We start from the raw sequence: 20,179 nt of genomic DNA, 5'->3' as shown, positions 1-20,179 counted from the left end.
TGAACAAAAATTGCAGTGGTGAGCCTGGTAAGCGCCGAGACAGGCATGAATTAAGTGCGATATGAGCTATTAAACAAGGCCTTGAATTTGACTTCGATCTAAGACCTGTGAAAACACGGAGAATAAATTTACTGAAAGTTATAGAAGCTGGCCTAAAAAGGCCGCGGGCCCCATTCTAGAGTAGATCTAGCAGTTGTAAGGGTTTACTACAGCATATTGCTGTGTGAATTCGAAGTATCAGCACCGGCAGTTTGAAATTCCCAGGTCATTTAATCATTTTTAATAGGTAGACATGCCTTCCTAGCAACCGTTAGCAGTCAGGATCCGATAATACTTGTAATCGTCTATTCTGTACGTGGTTTATGCGCCATGGAACCACTTGTCCTGTAGAAGCTCTGCTGCTGACGGTCGGTCCCTCGGGTCAAGTTTCATTATCTTCAGAACAAATTCTTTGTCGTCTGCAGATATCTCCCATTCTGTAATTTGAGTAAACGGCTTCTTTTTTTCTGGAGGGATACTTTGCATGACATGTACGAGAATATTCAACGTCTCTGGAGAGCAAAGTTCTCGATATGTCAAGGGAAATGGGCCGAAGAACTCGCATTGTTTCTGAAGGATTGCCAATTCGTATTGATCATCATCAGCAGGAACATCTGGTTTGAAAATAAAGAAATTATCCCCATAGAGCAACGTGGTAAGCTGAACAAAGTCAGTGGTCCGTAAACAGCTAACATGTATTCATAAAACATACTAATGCACCAAACGACCATATATCTGTTGATGTGTCCCAGGACAATCGGAGCTGCGCTTCGGGACTTCTCCAGATAGGCGCTCCAATAAGATCACCATCTTTTGCGTAAGACGATTCAGAAGGCACAGTGCTTCCACAATCAGCTAATTGAACATTTGTAAATCGAGCACCCGTATTGCCATAATTAACAAGAATGTTATCAGGTTTTATGTCTGCAAGTGCATTAGACAACATATTGACTTAGTCGATACTCCCACATACATACCTGACGATTAAAGGAGCAAGTTCTGGGTCGAAGCTGGTGTCGTGACTGCCGATGAGTTCCCCGTAGGACAATGGCTGCATGCAAGACGTAGTCGGTTCAGACGTCACGGGGTTGTCGGACGAGGTAGAGAGCCCCCTTGAAGACTGCTGGGCAGCCACAGTAGGGTTCTCCGCATCAAGACCACAACTTGAACCAGAGCTTGAATCCGAATCCGAATCCGAGCTTGAACCCGAGCCTGGAACCCAGTCTAGATCACAGGCTAGATCCCAGCTTGAGCCACAGCTTCGACCACAGCTTGAGCCAGACCCTGTGACAAAACTTAAATCCGAGCTTGAACGAGAGCTTGGGCTAGAGCTTCCCGTATAGGAAGGGGACTTGGCCGGACGAGGATCATAACGCCGTATTGCTTTGTCCAACGCAACAACATCAATTTGCCAGCCGATAGTACGGGCCCGGACCTTCCTGAGAGTCTGCTCGGCAAGCTCTACCTGCTCCTCGGGAACCTACAGACCTAATTAGCGCATCTACTCACGCATGAGAACCACTATAAATACCTCTCGACAGTCAACCGCAGACTTCCCCATGGCCTTGCATAGAGCGCAAGGCTCGGGCCTAAGGCCATCGCACTTCAGGTCTGGGTCAGAAGTCAGCCCGCGGATGCAATTCTGACACGGCAAGACGCGAGTGGCAGGAGGCGTATCGTGGGAATCATGGGCACTCTTTTTTTTTTGGCAGGAGGACTAAGTGTAGTAGCAGTACTTGTCGAAGCCTTGCGCTTCCCAAGCAATTTTGACAGCATGATCGAAGACATGATGCAGCTGTCGTCGGATGACGACCCAAGGGACGACAGACGCTTGGGATGACAGACACTTGGGATGACAGACACTTGGGAGCTATTCTGTGAAGAGCTGTTAGTATTCGCCTTCAAAGATAGGTATTACGTGTATGAGATAGTTAGAATCACTTACAAACGCAACTTGGAGGTTATTAGGCTGTAAATAAAGCGGGGAGGAAAGAGTAAACACAACGCAAAGGAAAGATGAAGAAGAGTGCGTGGCGTGTTGGTCTTTGGTGTGGCAAGTGAAGGGCAAAATGAAGGTAAAGTGAAGAAACAACAGAATATCACAATGGCAACAGTGGGTCTCAACACAGTAAAGTCTTTTATGGTGGCAATTTTGATCATGGAGACAAAACTGAGTTCGAGGATTGGATTTCAGGTGTTATTGAGGGCATAGCATTGTAACCTCATTAGATTTGATATTGTATAAATCAGTCGAGATAAAAGTGAACTATTGAACATCAACCCCCAAATCCTTCAGTAATATTCCTTTCCCCACCCCCAAGAACTCTTCCACAAAAGAATCCTGATTGAAAGCCTCATTCCAATTCACCGACAGCTGCAACTATCCATTCCAAGTCTAACCATCAATGAGCAAAAGCCGATTAATCACCTCCACCGCTGTCCACCAACTTTCCACCACAACAGACCTTGTTTTACCCTCATATTCCGCCGGCAAACGCTAATTTACCAGCCAAAAGAACTCAACTCCAGGCGTGCGGGTGCCTTGAGCGGATCTCGTGGCTGGATACCAAGAAACCCTAGCACTTGATGAAAATATTCCACAAGAAATCCAAATACATTCCGTGGTTCGTCACGATCTAAAGCCCGTTTATAGTGCTGTCCAAAGGCAGCCTCATCCCATCAATGCGCCAGTGTGGCGTCCGAAAGACTAAATCGCGTGTTCTAGGAATATCTCCTTAGTACGCGACACTGTCAACTGCAAGCGTTGTGAGACTAATATCTTCAAAAGGCATATACTATTGACAAATTTATCAGGGTTGGTTAATATGCGAAGAAAGAATACATGTAAACAAGGATACATTAAATCACAAACTCTTAATTTATTTTATCTAATTAACTTCCGCGTGGATCGCTCATGTCCAGTCATACTACGTCCGGGAGCTGCCGTCGGATTTCTATCCGACTATAAACCTACTGCGAGGAACTGATCAGTCCGACGCCCTTTCACCGTTAACATATCGAAATCGTCTATCACTAGCTTCAAAGCGCAATATTAAATCAGTCTTTGAATAAAAAAACAGAAAGACCAAAAGCAATGGTTCAGATCAAAACATATCATCTCCCTCCCACATCGCTCATCCCGAACTCCCCTCGGCCTCTCCTCTACTATCCAGGCTTCTTCCCCGTATCGTCCACGCAAGACACAGCAGCAGCTCATGTCTATGAGATCTTCGCCAAGAATGGATGGCAGACACAGTGGATATTCCGCTATGGCTCTACGCAGGCTTCGCATTATCACTCGGATGTGCATGAATGCATGGTAGTGCTTTCGGGGTCCGCCACGATTCAGTTTGGTGCTGCAGATCAAGAGGATAACGCAGATGACAGTACCAATACCACCAATGACGATAAAGAAGAAGAAGGTATCAAATTGCAAGCTCACCCCGGTGATGTCTTTGTCATTCCCGCTGGCGTCGCGCACAAGACGTTTAATACCGACCCTTGCCTGCCATTCGCGCTATTGACCCCCGGAGACGGCCATGACGTTTCAGCTCAGGATCAAAGACAGGCGATAGCTGATGTGCCGCTTTCCGGGTTTACCATGATGGGCGCTTATCCGAAACAAGGAGGGGCGTGGGATTTTTGCACGGGAGGTCACGTTGAGGATTACGAAAAGGTTTGGACTGTTGTAAAACCTGACAGGGATCCTGTTTTGGGTCAAGCTGAAGAGGGATTAGTTGGGAGGTGGAGTTAATAATAGTAAATATTGTACATGGGCCACTTGATATGAATGAGAAGCTCAAATTCACTTAGTAAAATGCCTATTTACGGAAGATGGAACTAAAAAACTGCGCACACTACCTAAAAAAAATTGGTATAACTAAACAACTCGCGGACCGTCCAGAATAATTTTAGCCTCCTCCGACGTCCACCAGCTCTTTCCAGCCTCGCCGGGGAACGAGTACTGGTCCATGCTATGAGGCTTCATCTGCACGCTATAACCCGGCTCCGTCGGCGTAACAATATACCCATCCTTGACACTAGCCGGATGCTCAAAATGCTCATGCAAGTGGTCGACATACTCCAAAAGACTCCTTTTCCCGCTCACAACAACATAATCGATCGTGCTCAGATGCTGTGTGTACTCTGGCAGACCGACACCGCCAGAGTGCGGGACAATGGGGACACCGAACTTGCGAGCAAGCAGCAGGATTGCTAGGCATTCGTTGACGCCGCCAACACGGCATGCGTCAGCCTGCAGAACGGTGAGGGCGCCAGCTTGCAGGAATTGTTTGAACATGACTCGGTTCTGGCACATTTCGCCCGTGGCAACGCCAATAGGGCCGTATGGGGTGTTGGAAAGCGCTTTGCGAATGGCAGCGTGGCCGAGAACGTCGTCGGGAGACGTGGGTTCCTCAATGAACCAGGGTTTGAACTGGGCCAGCTCGTTCATATATGTAATAGCCTCCGGAACTGACCAGACCTGGAAAGTATTAGAAGACCGCAAAGATAAGTTTAAGGGGATATTCTTACCTGGTTGGCATCCACCATCAACACGTTACCCTTGTCATAACCGATAGCTTCACGAGCAATAGCCAGCCGACGCTTGTCGTCCTCCAAGCTACCGCCAACCTTGAGCTTAAAGTGCTTGAAGCCATCCTTGACACTCTGAGCCAACAAAGCCTTGAGCTTCTCCTCCGAGTATCCCAACCACCCAGCACTCGTGGTGTAGGCAGGCACAGCTTTGTTCTGCTCAGCATCCTTGATACGGTCTTGTTTCGTCGGCTCAACCTCCTTCAACAGCGCAATGGCTTCTTCCGGGGTGAGAGCGTCGGTGATGTATCTGAAATCGATGCATCGAACCACTTCCTCCGGCGTCATGTCGGCAACAATCCTCCAGACGGGCTTGTTGAGTACCTTGGCCCAGAGATCCCAGAGACCGTTGACCACGGCGCCCAGCGCAAGATGGATGACTCCTTTTTCGGGCCCGATCCAGCGGAGCTGGCTGTCGGAGACGAGATAGCGCCATGTCTTTCCCCAGTCCGCGGTGATTTCGTCAAGATCCTTGCCCACCACGAGAGGGGCAACAAGACCGATGGCCGAACAGACGATTTCGTTACCGCGTCCGATTGTGAATGTCTATTTTTTGTTTTTTTTTCAGTTTGTGTTAATACTGAACGAAACAGGCTTTCTCACCATTCCATGACCCTCGTGTTCCGAGTCTGTCTTAATGATGCAGTAGGCCGAGGAATAGTCGCCAGCGGCGTTCATAGCATCAGAGCCAGTTTTATCGAGGGAGGTCTTTTATACACCAATTAGCAAGCTTGCTTCAGATCTTGCAGTAGCTGAACGTGACGCGACTTACCGGAAACCTCACGTCTCTCGTCACGAAGCTGGTGATCTTGACCATTTTGCTTCTTTCAATGTTCTTTCTCTGAGCAATCAACAAAAATCCGAGTTATGTTGAACAGTTGGATATGCAATCAATGCGTCACCAACGTGAACCTATAGCTAAAAAGAATACTGTACAAATTTTTTAAAATCCAAAAAGCCCCTCCACCTGAGGGATTTTCCCAATAGTATATATTCAATTGTCTTATTCTATTTTTTTACTTTTAATTATTCCGGAACACCCCCAAGACACTTGCATCGCCCCTCCAGTGAAATCGCGGGGGTATAAATTATGCGTGTAAATTATCCCATTCGTGGGATAATTCGGGGATTGTATTTTCCCGCGAATCAGCAGCCAGAGAAAGGGTTGCCGCATCGGAACTGGCTCCGAACCAATCTCGCAGTTGCTCCGACGTTTTACTTCTGTTACTATTATTGTCATTTGACTAGTAGTTATATTGTTGAAGCTATTGTCAATTGACCATCATATCAGTTAATAGAGCCTGGATATAATATTCATAGTATACAAGCATGCTAGTCCTAGAAGTACGTCACCTATCCAGAAAGACCGCGCTTCTCGCTCTCGGAGAAGAAAATAATCATTCGCCAAAGCTTTTTGACCAACACCTCTGCTTCCTCGTCGAGGGCCTGCACAATAGTTAGCATAAATGGAATGGAAACCTATTAGAAGTTTGAAAAAAAGTAATACTAACCTCTGCCAACTGCTCAATCAGCTCCTGTGGGTGACCGTGGCTGCGAATATGCTCCTCAACCACGTCCACCAACATCTGTTCTTGCACACCGAGATACTCCATAATCTTCTTCTCCACAAACGGTTTAAGCTGGTCTCCAAGTACAGACTCGTCGACAAACTCCCATTTGACCTGCCACTTCCACAGACCTTCCTTGTCCGTGGGGATCTCCGCGGCAAGCTGCCTCGCTGCTTGCGCCCTCTCTTCGTCTGATAGACCAGATGCTTCGGCCGCAGAATCGAATTTGATGGGGACAAGAGTGCGCTTGGCGGTGGAATCTGTTTCCTCTTCGTCCTCCAGTAGGCCTTCGACTTCGGCCACAGTACGGCGAGTAGTAGCAGCTTGAGCTTTCTGCTGGGCAGCTGCACCGAGCGAAAGCTTGAATCGTTGTGGCTCTCTTGGTGCCTCCTTGCGCGTCGTCTCCAGTTCTTCGGCCTGGCGAGCCAAAAAGTCATCAGCCATACCGCGTGCCTGTTCTCGTTGGTGGGCAGATTTGGCCCTTTCACGTTCCTCGGCTGCCCGGTCGACCTCGTCGGCTTTGATCTCTCTGGCGCGAATATTCATTCGGCTTCGAACCCAAGCTCCACGGTCTGCGTAGTATTCCTCGGCCCTTCGACTACTCTCAACATCGTCGTCCCATTCAGCCAGGAATTTGGCCATTGTTTGTTTGTCTTCCTCGGATTTGGCATCGTCTGCCTTGTCTCGGTTTCTCTCTCGTTCAATAGCTGCAGTGCGACTGCGCTCACGATTGAGCCATCTTCGTTCTTGATCCAAGAATTGCTTTTCTTCCTCTGCTTTCTTTTTGCTTTGCCTTCGTCGTTCGAGTTCCTCATCGCTGGCGTCTGTGTCTTCGTCTTCATAATCAATGCCAGTTCCGCTTCCATTGACAAAAGCGACTCCTTTCTGGTAGTCCTTGGGTATTTGCACTCCAAACCCTTTGGGTCCTGAAGGGGCATTGGCAATTGACCGATCGCGTGGACCGAGAGGAATGCCGTTTGCTCCCCCAGAAGGCCCACTAGGTGCTGACAGTGGTGGAGAGGCTAATCTGTTGATGCGCCCTCCAGCGTTCCTAGCGCGTTCCATTGATTCAATTTCTTCTTCCCGGCGAAGACGCTCAAGATCCCGACGGTTGCTTCTCTCGCGGAACGCAGTGATTTCTCTGGCAACGTTTTCTCGCATCTCAGCGGGGATATCTGAGAGTTCATCTTCGGCCGTTATTGGGATAGTAACCACCTCACCATCTTTGCCCTCTGCATCCTGCATGGACAAGTCACCGTCACGATCGACAGCCGATACATCTTCGGCCTGAATGGGGACAGTAGGGTGGGTTAGGTCGGATATAACAGAGGCTACATTTTGACGGGCAGACTCAATGCGCGGTTGGAGTTTGGCGTCTTGTTCCTCGCCTTTGGATTCTTGGTATTGTTCGATATATTTGAGAGTAGCTTCGTCAAATACAACCTGTAGAATCTTGTTAGTACGCTAGAGACCAGGGGTAATAAAAAAGGTGGCATAATATGACGTGAAGGGTAGATATACTAGAAGCCTCGATTTTTCCACCTCGGTGTCCTTTTCATCATCGACTTCGCGCGGCATCTGTCGCTTTACAGGTACCTCGACATCCCCAAGGACCTCCACAGCGACACTTAGACTCTCGGGGTCTTCAAATTCGGCAAAGCCAAACTTGCAAGGTTTATCATCAGCGTCGGTAGCACGGATCCAGCGTTTCAGATTGCCTGCACAACGCAAGATACGCTCAACTCCATCGTCGCCACCCGTCCCCTCGGTGATTCCGCCAACAAAAACAGTGCGCAATATCTCCTCTTTTGTCGGCGGTTGTAGCTGCATCATGGCATCTCGGATCGTTTGACGCTGCGACTCGACGTTCCCAGAACCCAGACCTGCACGCCGACCCGGTTGTTCTGGCCCTCGTCCCGTCACCTCCGGTGTCGATGTTTTGGCAGGGCCGGACGTGCCCAGACGAATCACGGGAGCGGAAAAGTTGATATTCGGCATGTTGGGAGGAGGTTGAAAGTTGGCTGGAAACCCGCCTGGGCGGCCGGGCTGTTGCATGTTCGCTTGTTGCATGCCTGGAGGGGGGGCTGTTCCAGGAGCTGACATCCCAGGAGGCGCGCCTAGATGATGTTAGATATATTATATGTTCAGATTCATGGATTGCGGACTTACCCATGCCAGGAGGCGCGCCTGGGAAGCTGCCAAAGTCGGGAGGCCGTCCATAAGGATTGGAACCTGTCAACTATTAGAATATTAAACAGCAGGCCCGGGTACAAAGATACTTACCTTGGTAAGGATTGTACATCTCGCAGAAGTTTTGGCCGTCGCGTGGCTAGCAACTTGTTTCAAAGAGCAACGGATTTCAAGGACCACTTGGCGACAGAGAATAGGATTCTCACTAAATCACACCCGCCACTTCAGTCGGTCAAAAAGTAACTGAAACACAGCAAGGATGCGACAGATACAGTAATAGTCTGATCAACACCTCTTTTTTTTGCTTTCTGGAGAAACGATGAAGCTCTGCGCCGAATTTAGGCTGCATGTGGCCCGTGCAGCGGTCTTGGCGCGAAGAGTCGGCATTGTATGCTCAGTGTTGTATACTATGCGTATATACTCGTATACCGGTATTTTTTTAAAAAAAATTAATTAATTAATAATAATAACGTCAGTCCTTTTGTTCTGATTTTACCTAAACAATTCCAGACATCCCTGCACGTGTTAATGCCTTGAGGATCCAACTCTAAGCCATTGGTCATGCTTGCCAACTGCTTTGTCAGATTACTTATGCATTATTAATTCCAGCCTGCTATTTAGATCTCCTCAGATCATTGGCAGTCAATAATATACACAAGACGAGATGCTCATCCAGTGAGGTAATAATTCATTGCACGTTCGAGAACGCGGTGATTCCAAACCACCTCCGGAGCCTTTTCCGAAGATCGATCGGCGCGCACGGATTTTCCTTCAATTGCCGCGCAGGGAGGATATTGGTAAAGGGATTACTACTAGTAATTAACTCACTCAGTACGAAATAATAATAATAAGGACATGTTATCGTGGACGATGACGGCCGCGGAGCTCCGGTGAGCCCGCCCAAAGCGTCCCGTACCCCACGCGGGTTGCCCCTCCTGACGACATTTAACCAGGCTGCTGCGCGCCGTCTCTTGCAGCTTCTGTAACTTCCTGTCTGCAACGTCTTCTCACATCGTCATCTAGTCCTGGGACACATTTAGTTTTGCTCTTCTGTCAATTGGAGCTCCTGGTAAGCTGTCCTCCCATTCTCCCACTCTCCTTTCTCCCCCGTCGATGTCGTCACTGGTGACACCGAGAACCCCCGCTGACAGGATCCGTCGCCAGCGAAAACACTCTCACCATGCCCGGTTTCAATCAAGCCTCGGATCTAGAGGCCTGGAAAAAGCTCCAGCAGCACCATGCCGACGTCGGCAAGAGCATTGTGCTGAAGGAGGAGTTTGCCAAAGACCCAAGCCGCTTCCAAAAGTTCAGCCGGACCTTCACCAACACTGTTGACGGCAAGGATGTTCTGTTCGACTTTTCCAAGAACTTTCTCACCGACGAGACCCTGGACCTGCTGGTCAAGTTGGCCCAGGAGGCCAACCTAGAGCAGCTTCGCGATGCCATGTTCAAGGGCGAGCATATTAACTTCACAGAGGACCGCGCCGTCTACCACGCTGCGCTACGCAACACCAGCAACCAGCCCATGCAGGTCGACGGTCAGAGCGTTGTTGAAGACGTCAACAGCGTCCTCGACCACATGAGGGAGTTCTCTGAACAGGTCCGCAGCGGCCAATGGCAGGGATACAGTGGCCAGAAGATCAAGACCATCATCAACATCGGCATTGGTGGATCTGACCTGTAAGACTTTATTCAATATCTGCTCTATCGGCACACTGCTAACTCATAATAGCGGCCCCGTCATGGTCACCGAAGCCCTGAAGCCGTATGGAGACCGCGACCTGAAGCTGCACTTTGTCTCGAACATCGACGGTACTCACATCGCCGAAGCCCTCAAAGAGTCCGACCCTGAGACTACCCTCTTCCTGATTGCGTCCAAGACGTTCACCACCGCCGAGACGACAACAAACGCGAACACGGCCAAGAAGTGGTTCCTCGAAAAGGCCAAGGACGAGTCCTACATTGCCAAGCACTTTGTGGCTCTGTCGACGAATGAAGCCGAAGTCACCAAGTTTGGCATTGACAAGAAGAACATGTTCGGATTTGAATCATGGGTTGGCGGTCGTTACTCGGTTTGGAGTGCCATTGGTCTCTCCGTTGCCTTGTACATCGGCTTTGATAACTTCAAGGAGTTCCTCGCAGGTGCGCATGCCATGGACAAGCACTTCCAGGAGGCTCCCCTGAAGGAAAACATCCCGGCTATTGCCGGCCTTCTCAGCGTGTGGTACAGCGACTTTTTCGGGGCTCAGACTCACCTTGTTGCCCCCTTTGACCAGTACCTACACCGTTTCCCTGCCTACCTCCAGCAGTTGTCCATGGAAAGCAACGGAAAGGCCATTACACGCTCTGGTGACTATGTCAAGTACACTACTGGCCCGATCCTGTTCGGCGAGCCCGCCACGAACGCCCAGCATAGCTTTTTCCAGCTCCTCCACCAGGGAACGAAGCTGATCCCAACCGACTTCCTGTTGGCTATCGAGTCCCACAACCCGGTCGAGGGAGGTAAGCACCAGCGCATGCTGGCTTCCAACTTCTTCGCCCAGGCTGAAGCCCTCATGATCGGAAAGACCCCTGAACAAGTCAAGGCTGAGAACGCCCCGGATGACTTGGTGCCACACAAGACCTTCCTCGGCAACCGACCCACTACCTCGATTCTGGCCCAGAAGATCACCCCGTCCACCCTGGGTGCTCTGATTGCCTTCTACGAGCACTTGACCTTCACCGAGGGTGCCGTGTGGAACATCAACTCCTTCGACCAGTGGGGTGTCGAGCTCGGTAAAGTTCTGGCCAAGAACATCCAGAAAGAGCTTGAGACTGCTGGTGCCGGTGGCAACCACGATGCTTCTACTGCTGGGCTCATTCAGGCATTCAAGGTCAAGGCCAACCTTGCTTGAAAACTATATTTAGATCTGTACCTTCCTACCGATGGCAGGGTTGGGTTTTCTTTGTGATGCAGTCATTATCAAAACAAAAATAAATGTGTACGAGCCGGTTCAATTTGACGATACCAAACGGAGGGCTTATCACTCAATGAGCTCATATTGTTGTTCTTTTTTCCTTGATAGTTCTTAATATTAAATAATGATATACAGCGATTCTGTAGTTCAGGCCGCTGTCTCCGCAACTAGTGACTTTTTAGGGTGGTCCGCCGCTAAAATCGGGGTTGCCACCACGACCAGACCAACATTGAACAAAGAAGACACCGCAACAACAAATTGCAGGCGCACATTCCGGAGGAGAATGCTGCTCTTTTACCCATAAAATGCCCCGATCGATTTTTCTGACCGTTGCCTCCTCTATACTCGCCCTAGTATGTGATAGCGCAGTGGGCCGCGAAGTTCGCGGATATTCATACGGGCAGCAAATCCCTGTTAGCTGTCTGAACCGGACCATGTGAGTTAAACCAGGCATAATATTATTATTTCATATCTCTTTTCTTTCGGTCGGACGCTAACTATGTATTTCTCCAAACAGAGATTCCGGTGAACACGTACGCACTCCTAATTTCTCAGCTCGATGTATCGATTTCAAACTGACCACGTGCGTGTAGATTGAAGATAAACTAGGCCATCTTCAGTATATCTCCTTTCCGACCTGCAACGAAACCTCTCTCCCTCTCGCTCTCCGATATGGCGTCACCGAGACCATCTCGTGCACGATCGACTCGCTTTCGGACGACATGTACCATTTGCTAGAATACTACGTTCACTCCGATGCGCCTCTGTCATGCCGCATACCCACGAGCCCGCTGAGCGGCAATCCTACCAGTACCAGCAGTGAAAGCAGTAGCAACAGCAAGAGCAAGAAAGACGAGGAATACCAAGTCGTCCCAGTCGATAGCGACGATGGCAGTGGCGCAGGCGGCAGCGGCGCAGCAGCAGGAGGACTGCCGTATACACCTCTGACAATCGCGCTGCAAGGAACCCTGCAACGAAGCCATTTGCACATCTGGACCGACATGAACGTGCTCATGCACCAACTCAGCACAGTCGAATCTCCGCGCAAGAAGTCCGCTGCTAAATACTCGTCGACTCCGGGTTATGTCGTTGCGGGCGCGGCGTACTCGCTTCCAGAACTTCATTCCAAGGACCCCGAAAACCCCCTTTCCGCAGAAGAAGAAGATGCAGCGATCATTGAGAATGCGCGGAACCCCTGGACCGCGGGCCATGGAACCAAGGTTATTCGCGGAGAACCTCTGACTTTGGTCTTTAGAGTTAGCTGGGTTCCCGGCGCGGATAGTCTGGGATGGCTCGATCATAGTCATGCCCACCAGGGCACGACTTTGCTGGGCGTAATCACGAAATTGATCTTTTTTGTCATGGCTGCTGGTATCGGTGCTCTTTTCGCCTCGTATTATCAAAAAGTGGTGCGCAGGGGTGGCGGCGGTTGGCACGGGGATGGGATCCTGGGCCGTCCGTTCAAGGGCCGTCGTGGAAGCACGAGCGGGGTTAGTTATGGGAATGGAGGCTGGTCGAATGGATACGGTGGATTCGCTACCTCGAATGTCTCGGTGTCGGCTGGAGTCGGTAATGGAGGAGGATATGGAGGATATGGGAAGAAGGATTAACTTATGAAACGGATTGAAACCCGTATCAATTGATGGAGGGGGTGGTCCCTAATCGTTATGATGGGATGTTGGTATGTGTACATGTCAATTAATATTAATTTGAGATACCACGATAGCACGTATTATGTGTATAGCGCTGGAAAAAAGGTTTAGAAATATTTATTGTACAAGCACAAAGTCTTCTATCTAGAAAAGCCCAAGTTTTAATACATTTGACGGATATGAAACAAAATAAAAGAAATCACCATCCCTGATCTCTCATACGGTCAATTTTCCTGACTGTTGCAAGAAACGAAACCTTGAACAGCTTCCTCCAGCGCTGAATTCTCAGATTCTTCCGCGCCTGGCCACGTCGCACATGGAATCTTTGATTCTGCTCCTGCCGACGAAGATTGTTGGACCTGCAGGACACTTCCAAGGTGCGAATCGCAGACGCACAATCCATGCCTCTATCATTCTGAACCATAATCTGCCGTCCCAGTTTGGGTCCCAGCTTCAGGGGCACGGTCTTGATCATTGGCTTGGGTTTTCGGTCCAGTATGGGCGAAATTCTGTTGGCCACGGTTCTTAATGATGGTGATTGTTGTTCGTCTGGTTTTTTTGTTTCGAATTCTGGAACAATGGACTTCGTAAAGTCTCGCGCAAGGACTGGGTCTTTGGGTTTCGCATTGAGTTCTCGAAGGCCTTTTGTTAGACCCTTCAGTGACTGTTTTAGGTTCGTTGGCGGGTTTGAATTGCCCGATCCGGACATGGGCGATTTAATTCTAAGGCTGTCGAGAAGCTGCTTAGTGCGTTCTGTGCGCGTCTGGGCTTCTGATACAAGGTCGTGTGCCGGGGAGGTTTCGGTGTTGGTAGATGAGGATGTTGTCGTTGTTTTTTCGGTACTGTTGTTATTGTTTTTGTCGCCGTCGGCAGCAGCCTCCTTTTCGGCCGGCTTCTCCGATTCATCGTTTTCTTGAGGAGGGCTTGGGTTTGTGCTGTATGCCCGTGTCGTGTTCGCCGACAACAAGCTCAGTTGCCGTGGCTGTTTAGGCATTTGTTGGCGAAACAACGACAGCGGCGTTGTCCGGAGACATCGTGTGAGGGTGGTGGAGTGCATCGCCATGGCGGCGCAGACGAGGGTTCAATTGGCCCGTCAAAGGAGAGAAAAGGTCAAGGGTTTGGGATGCTTGACGCCCTGCGACTGAGAAAGAATAATTTGTTGTTGCGGATAAATTCAAGGGACACGGAGTTTGCTGCACGTGACTGCCTCCGCATAGCTTGGCAACGCTTAATAAGCGTTCGCTTTAGAATATAACGTAATCCACCACCGAACGGATCACACCCCCGAGCGGATCACTCATCTCCGAACGCGTCAACTCCATTGATTTGAAACCTCAATTTCTAACTAACAATAATAATTATATATAAAAAATTAATTACCAGTACGATTAGGGTATTAAGGCTTTCTATGCCCGAGAATATTACACTTACTACACCAAAATTGACAGCGTATGAGAGTTTGCGAAGCTAGTAGCTTAGACTCACTTGGAGTAGTGGTTATAGATTAAAATACCTTAATCTGACTTTGTATAAGCGTCTGAGCTTTCTCTTTAATAATTTCTTGTCTATGCTTTATCTATTTTTTAGATCGTCTATGTTTTTGCTTCTCTTTCTTATGTATAGTCTGTAAATTATAGACTTCTTTTTTTAAAAGTATAAAGCTATTTGTAGTTATTTTATATACTTTAGACATTTAATTAATTATCTTATTAACTAAATCTAATAGACTTTCTATATACTAGCTTATATGCTTTTTAATTATCATTAATTGATGTTTAAATTGATATGGATTTTAAGGTGTTTACAAGTAAGATGATTATGAATTACTTGATTGACTTAGAGGGGGTATAAAAATCTTAAACTGGACAGTAAGCTGTTAATAGACTTAATCTGAATTAAATAACATTAATCCAATTACTATAAAGCTATTCTGAATAGTCTTAGCTTTATATGCCATTAGACGGGCTTCTAAAAATGTAGTAAGAAAATTAATTTTATTAATATAATTGAATCTAAGTTTTATTTACTGCTTAATAAGCTGTTTATATTTCCACTTTATAACCGCAAAATAGCTGATATTAAGAGGCTGTAAGAGATGAGAAGAATAAAGAGGCATATAAATAAGAATAATATTATTTTTAGTATAAATTTGGTTAAATTCTGCAGTTAAATAGCTTCCATAGCCATTAAGAATAAGCATTCAATATCTTCCTATTACCCAGCCATTTGTATAAGGAATGAAGTGATTTTAAAGCTAATCTATGCTAATCTTGTCAGTTATCTATCTATTATCACTAATATTAATTCTCTAATCACTAGGAAATAATTTAAACCAGGCTTCTTAGGAGTATTTTGTCGCTTTAAAGATCACATATAAAAATAAAGCCTATCTAATAGAATTGACCGCCTCAATTAAAGTTATCTATTCTCGATTACTAGATTGTAAAAGCTTTGAATAATTATATTAATTACTTTCAGTAATAATCTTTATAGTTATATAGAGCCTTATAGCAAAGCTAGTCTTATTAAAGTTATAGATATCTTCTAGTAAAATTCTATATTATAAAATAGTCTCTTATATACTCTTAAAATAATCTCTAATTATCTTTTAATTTTCGCATTTAGCACGTTCATAGTTATATCTTTAAGAAAATCAAGATCTAAGCTAATCTAGATAATATTTAATAAGTTTATAAATCCAGTTTATACCAACTGTTAGTTTATTCTATTAAGAATATAGATAATTAGTCATATCTTAAACTAGAGCAGGCCAAGAAAATAAACCACATTTATTAAGATTAAGAATCTATTTTATAATTAATTCTTTTTTAAATTCTAAAAGCTTATAGCAATTTGTATGTTTTTAGGCCTTTATTAAGATGTTATAAAGTGTGACGTGCCTTTTCCAAAGATATTCGATTCCTATCTAGGGGTGCGATTCTCTAAAACAACAAGCATGGGAAAGGAATCTAACTACCAGGACCTGCAGGAAGGTTTTATCTTGTGTGCTTAGGTAACCAGCTTAACCCCTTATGGCCCCAGAGTAAGACTATCCCCAGATCTGACACCACAGATTAAGATTAATACCTTTCCTGCCTAAAGCCTCTCATCCAGCCATAAAGCCGCTCCTATCTTTAGAGATAGCTTTAGACTCAGCTGTCACATCACCTCCCTCTTTAGAAACACTTACCCTCAAGCGTTAGTTACCAGTCTATCATTATCTATATACTCTTTAATAAATTAATCTTTCTCTATAGCTTTCATCCATGCATCTAATCAGCGCGGCAGACCTAGCTTCTTAGAGTTAACATCATAGAACAATTTCAGTGTTAGTAGAGCGTTTAAAAAGTACTCTGCTAGATACTATACTAGATCTAGATTTCTGTCTAACTAGCTTACTTAATAGTATAGCTTCTTCTAATATATCTAAAAGTCTAGAATCCTGTTAACTTTCTATTCTAAATTTCTATTAACTTAGAGCTCAGGATATTTCTCCTCCAGTTGTTAGGGTCTTAGCCCCTGGGATACTCAGGCTTCGCTCTCGTAGAATAACCGCACCTGGTCCGCACCTGGTTCGCCATAGAAGAACCCCCTGACGCTACACCAGATTCGCTAGAGCGTCCCTGGGACCCACACTCGCCTATATCGACATTTAATAATACAAACCCCTATGAACCTTTTCCTTCTCTTTCTCACATTTAAATCTACTCAATTCCTGGACCTACATAAGGCCAGTAAAACAGGACCTAGCCTGTAACATTAGATTCAAATATCTCACCCCCCTCTTTTATTTAAAGGGTTGAGAATGCGCCACTCCCCTCACCTAAAGGGTTAAACTATACGATCACTCCTTATTCATTTAAGTCAAGCCTCTAAGAACCATACCAACTCTTTTTATTCAAAGGATTAAATTATTATATTGCCGCTTCTCAACAACCGAGTTGAGCATTAAGAAATTTCTCTATTATGATGAATAGCCCACCAAGGAACGGCCCAGATCAAAAAGATATACCTTTGGAACCGAACTAGCTGTTATTAGAATAAATACAACAAATGAAACTCCTTTTAATGAATATATCCGCTCACCTATCACATATCAAAGGACAAGTTAACAATACAACCAAACCACCTATATCTAAGGTCCCTACTGATGCTACATCATCAGTAACCCCTATGTACAGTATAAACAAACCACACTACTCCCTTAACCATCCTGATAAATATAACAACTCTGATCGTTCATGATATATACAATTCATAGCAATCCTATATACAAAATTAACAGTCGATGTATCAGTGATCGAAGGACTATATAAGTAACTGTAGTACGCCTATGGACAGTTGGCAGAAAAAACCTAGATAAAGATCTATCTCTAGATATAGCTTTATAGGAACATAAATACAGTCACCCCCACTACACTAGAAGCTTTTTTTGCGCACCTTAACATGCTATTCAAAGATTATCAACTTGTAGAGAAGGCGAACCTTAAACTTAACCATATATGACAGAAATATACCTCTTTCCAAGACTTTATCAGCAAATTTGAACGGATATTACTTCTTATAAAAAGTTAATCATAGACTAACGACATAAAAATCTCACAACTGAAAACCATGATTAATTAAGAAATAAGGCGTATAACTATCAGAAACAATATGTTAAAGTAATACAAAGCTTTCTGTGAACGCTTACACTAAGTAGTGAATGATCTTAAAAAGCTGAAAAGGATTAATAATATCTAATTTTAATACAAATAGAATATTTCCTGTCTATTTACAAAAGGAATCTCTCCCGACAGAGGATAGTTCCAAGTCATAAACTGGACATCTACAGACCTGCTAATTAATACTATTAGAACAGACAACTGTTTTCGATATAGAAAACCAGGTCATATTGCCCAATACTGCCCCAAACCTACGCCGCTCTATTGGACGCCATCTCCGAGGAACTATAACAAAAAGAAACACAATACATTCATGAGAATATCCAACACTAGAGTAAAGAAGAATAAAACCAAATCTAATACAGGCTTAGATAGCATATTAAAGTCAAAAGAGTAGCTCCTACACAAAGTCGCCCACAGGAGCCAAAATACAAAACAGCTCATAACTTTGAAAATTTTAAGAAGATAGTTAGAAGATTTGATGGATCCCCATTCAATATAGACACATAGTTAGACTGTAGAACCAATGCCAATATTTTAATTGATAGTGGGTACCTTATCTATAAGATCATCAAAGAGACCTTCACTCAAAAAAAAAAGCTGAATTATAACACTATTAAACCTCAACCTATTAAAGGATATAATGGTTCAGCACCTCAATACATCAAAGAAATTGCATGCGTGACATTAGATATCGGAGGAAATATACAGGAGAAAGCCTACTTTTATATAGTTCCGAAGTGTGAATACGATATGATATTGGATCTCCTATAGATAGAACACCAACATGTAAGAATTGACGCCACTAGAGGCCAACTAGAATTCAGAAACAAAATATCCATCAATAAAAAGAACCTATTACAACCTAAATACACCTCCCAACAGATCAATACAGCTGCGGTAAACGCTTTGAAAAGGATACAAAGCAGGAAAAAAGAGATCGACATATTTACAGTCTCTATACAGGATATTGAGAAAGCTCTAACCCCAAAACCACAGACAGACCCAGAAAACAAGCTACCTAAGCATTACCACGAGTTCCTAAAACTATTTAACCCGAAGGAAGCTAACAAGCTACCACCATCACATCCAAATATCAACCATCAGATTAAACTAATTAATGTCGACACAAAGAGACATAAGCCAGAAATACCATAGGGCCCTCTTTATAACATATTACAAGAAGAATTACTAATTCTATAGAAAACTCTCCACAACTTACTGTCAAAAGACTTTATACATATAAACAATTCACCTACTGCAGCACCAGTACTGTTTATAAAAAAATTCAGAAAAAGACTACACTTTTATATCAATTATCAAGCGCTCAATGCTATAATAAAAAAAGACTAATATCCACTACCATTAATACATAAGACCTTACAACGAATATCTAAAGCCTAATAGTTTACAAAGCTTGACGTTATAGTGGCCTTCCATAAGATACACATCACCAAAGAAGACAAATAAAAGATAGCTTTCCAAACCAGGTTTAGACTTTATAAATAGTTAATAACACCTTTCAGCCTTATCAATATACTAAGCATATTTTAACAATACATTAATTAAACCCTTCGCGAGTTTCTAAACAATTTTATATCTACCTATCTAGACGATATACTTATCTTTACAAAAGACAGCCGCGCACACTATTAGAAACAGGTAATAAGGATACTAGAACACCTACACACTACAGGACTACAGCTAGATATTAATAAATATAAGTTCAAAGTACAGACAATAAAATACCTTAAATTCATATTAAAAGCTAGAAAAGAGATCCAAATAGACCCTACAAAAGTCTTTACCATTTTAGAATAAAAAGCTCCAATGTATATAAAAGACATACAATCATTTCTAAGATTCACAAATTTCTACTAACAGTTTATCCAAGGGTATTCCAACATAATCTATCCACTAACAGAACTGACTAAAAAGGGAACTACCTTCATTTAGACCAAAACCACCAATGAAGCCTTCAAACAACTAAAACAAATATTTATGAGCGACCCAATACTAGTGCAATTCAACCCCGAGCAAGATACAATCATAGAAGCCAACTCTTCAGAATATATCATAAAAGAGACATTATCACAGTACAATAACAAAGGACTCCTACAAACCTACACCTACTTCTCCCAAAAGTACACACCCACAGAGTACAATTACAAGATCCACGATAAGAAGCTATTAACAATAATAACGTATCTAAAACAATAGAAACCTAAACTAATTAGCACTAAAGAGTTTACTATCCTAACCAACTACCAGAATCTTAAATACTTCATACAGCTCTGATGGTTAAATAAAAAACAAATGAGATAGGCTAGTATACTCTTATGCTTCAATTATAAGCTTTAATACCAGCTAGGACGACTAGCTATTAGATCTGATGCATTATTGTGATACTCATAAGATATACCCAATAAGATTGATGATAAATGCCTAGCATACTGAAATAAGTGTCTTATCAATCTTAACAAAATATAAAAAGATTATCTAGAATAACCTCCTCA

The 20,179-nt window shown here is 44.6% G+C and overlaps 6 protein-coding genes across 6 annotated transcripts; 2 read left to right on the top strand and 4 right to left on the bottom strand.

The window, feature by feature from the left end:
* Positions 1-360: 360 nt before the first annotated feature.
* TRUGW13939_01878 (uncharacterized protein) lies at positions 361-2,199 on the bottom strand (the record flags this gene model as incomplete). Its single annotated transcript, XM_035485075.1, has 6 exons — positions 361-699; positions 752-881; positions 1,017-1,519; positions 1,571-1,650; positions 1,776-1,909; positions 1,985-2,199. The coding sequence occupies 6 exons, from the start codon at positions 2,197-2,199 to the stop codon at positions 361-363; spliced, it is 1,401 nt and encodes a 466-aa protein (XP_035340968.1).
* Positions 2,200-3,133: 934 nt separating this feature from the next.
* Positions 3,134-3,793, top strand: TRUGW13939_01877 (uncharacterized protein; the record flags this gene model as incomplete). The annotated part of the gene is made up of 1 exon (XM_035485074.1): positions 3,134-3,793. The coding sequence occupies one exon, from the start codon at positions 3,134-3,136 to the stop codon at positions 3,791-3,793; it is 660 nt and encodes a 219-aa protein (XP_035340967.1).
* Positions 3,794-3,919: 126 nt separating this feature from the next.
* On the bottom strand, positions 3,920-5,449 carry TRUGW13939_01876 (uncharacterized protein; the record flags this gene model as incomplete). Its single annotated transcript, XM_035485073.1, has 4 exons — positions 3,920-4,522; positions 4,573-5,178; positions 5,236-5,340; positions 5,405-5,449. The coding sequence occupies 4 exons, from the start codon at positions 5,447-5,449 to the stop codon at positions 3,920-3,922; spliced, it is 1,359 nt and encodes a 452-aa protein (XP_035340966.1).
* A 536-nt stretch (positions 5,450-5,985) lies between these two features.
* Positions 5,986-8,502, bottom strand: TRUGW13939_01875 (uncharacterized protein; the record flags this gene model as incomplete). Its single annotated transcript, XM_035485072.1, has 5 exons — positions 5,986-6,078; positions 6,144-7,643; positions 7,722-8,317; positions 8,370-8,432; positions 8,484-8,502. 5 exons carry the CDS (start codon positions 8,500-8,502, stop codon positions 5,986-5,988), a joined length of 2,271 nt encoding a protein of 756 aa, XP_035340965.1.
* A 1,068-nt stretch (positions 8,503-9,570) lies between these two features.
* On the top strand, positions 9,571-12,957 carry TRUGW13939_01874 (uncharacterized protein; the record flags this gene model as incomplete). Its single annotated transcript, XM_035485071.1, has 5 exons — positions 9,571-10,070; positions 10,123-11,263; positions 11,587-11,783; positions 11,865-11,880; positions 11,941-12,957. 5 exons carry the CDS (start codon positions 9,571-9,573, stop codon positions 12,955-12,957), a joined length of 2,871 nt encoding a protein of 956 aa, XP_035340964.1.
* Positions 12,958-13,198: 241 nt separating this feature from the next.
* TRUGW13939_01873 (uncharacterized protein) lies at positions 13,199-14,062 on the bottom strand (the record flags this gene model as incomplete). The annotated part of the gene is made up of 1 exon (XM_035485070.1): positions 13,199-14,062. One exon carries the CDS (start codon positions 14,060-14,062, stop codon positions 13,199-13,201), a length of 864 nt encoding a protein of 287 aa, XP_035340963.1.
* Between the last annotated feature and the right edge of the window lie 6,117 nt (positions 14,063-20,179).

Source organism: Talaromyces rugulosus, chromosome I (assembly GCF_013368755.1).
Source record: "Talaromyces rugulosus chromosome I, complete sequence".
In the NCBI taxonomy this organism is placed as follows: Eukaryota; Fungi; Ascomycota; class Eurotiomycetes; order Eurotiales; family Trichocomaceae; genus Talaromyces; species Talaromyces rugulosus.
This window is presented reverse-complemented; position numbering and strand designations above follow the sequence as displayed.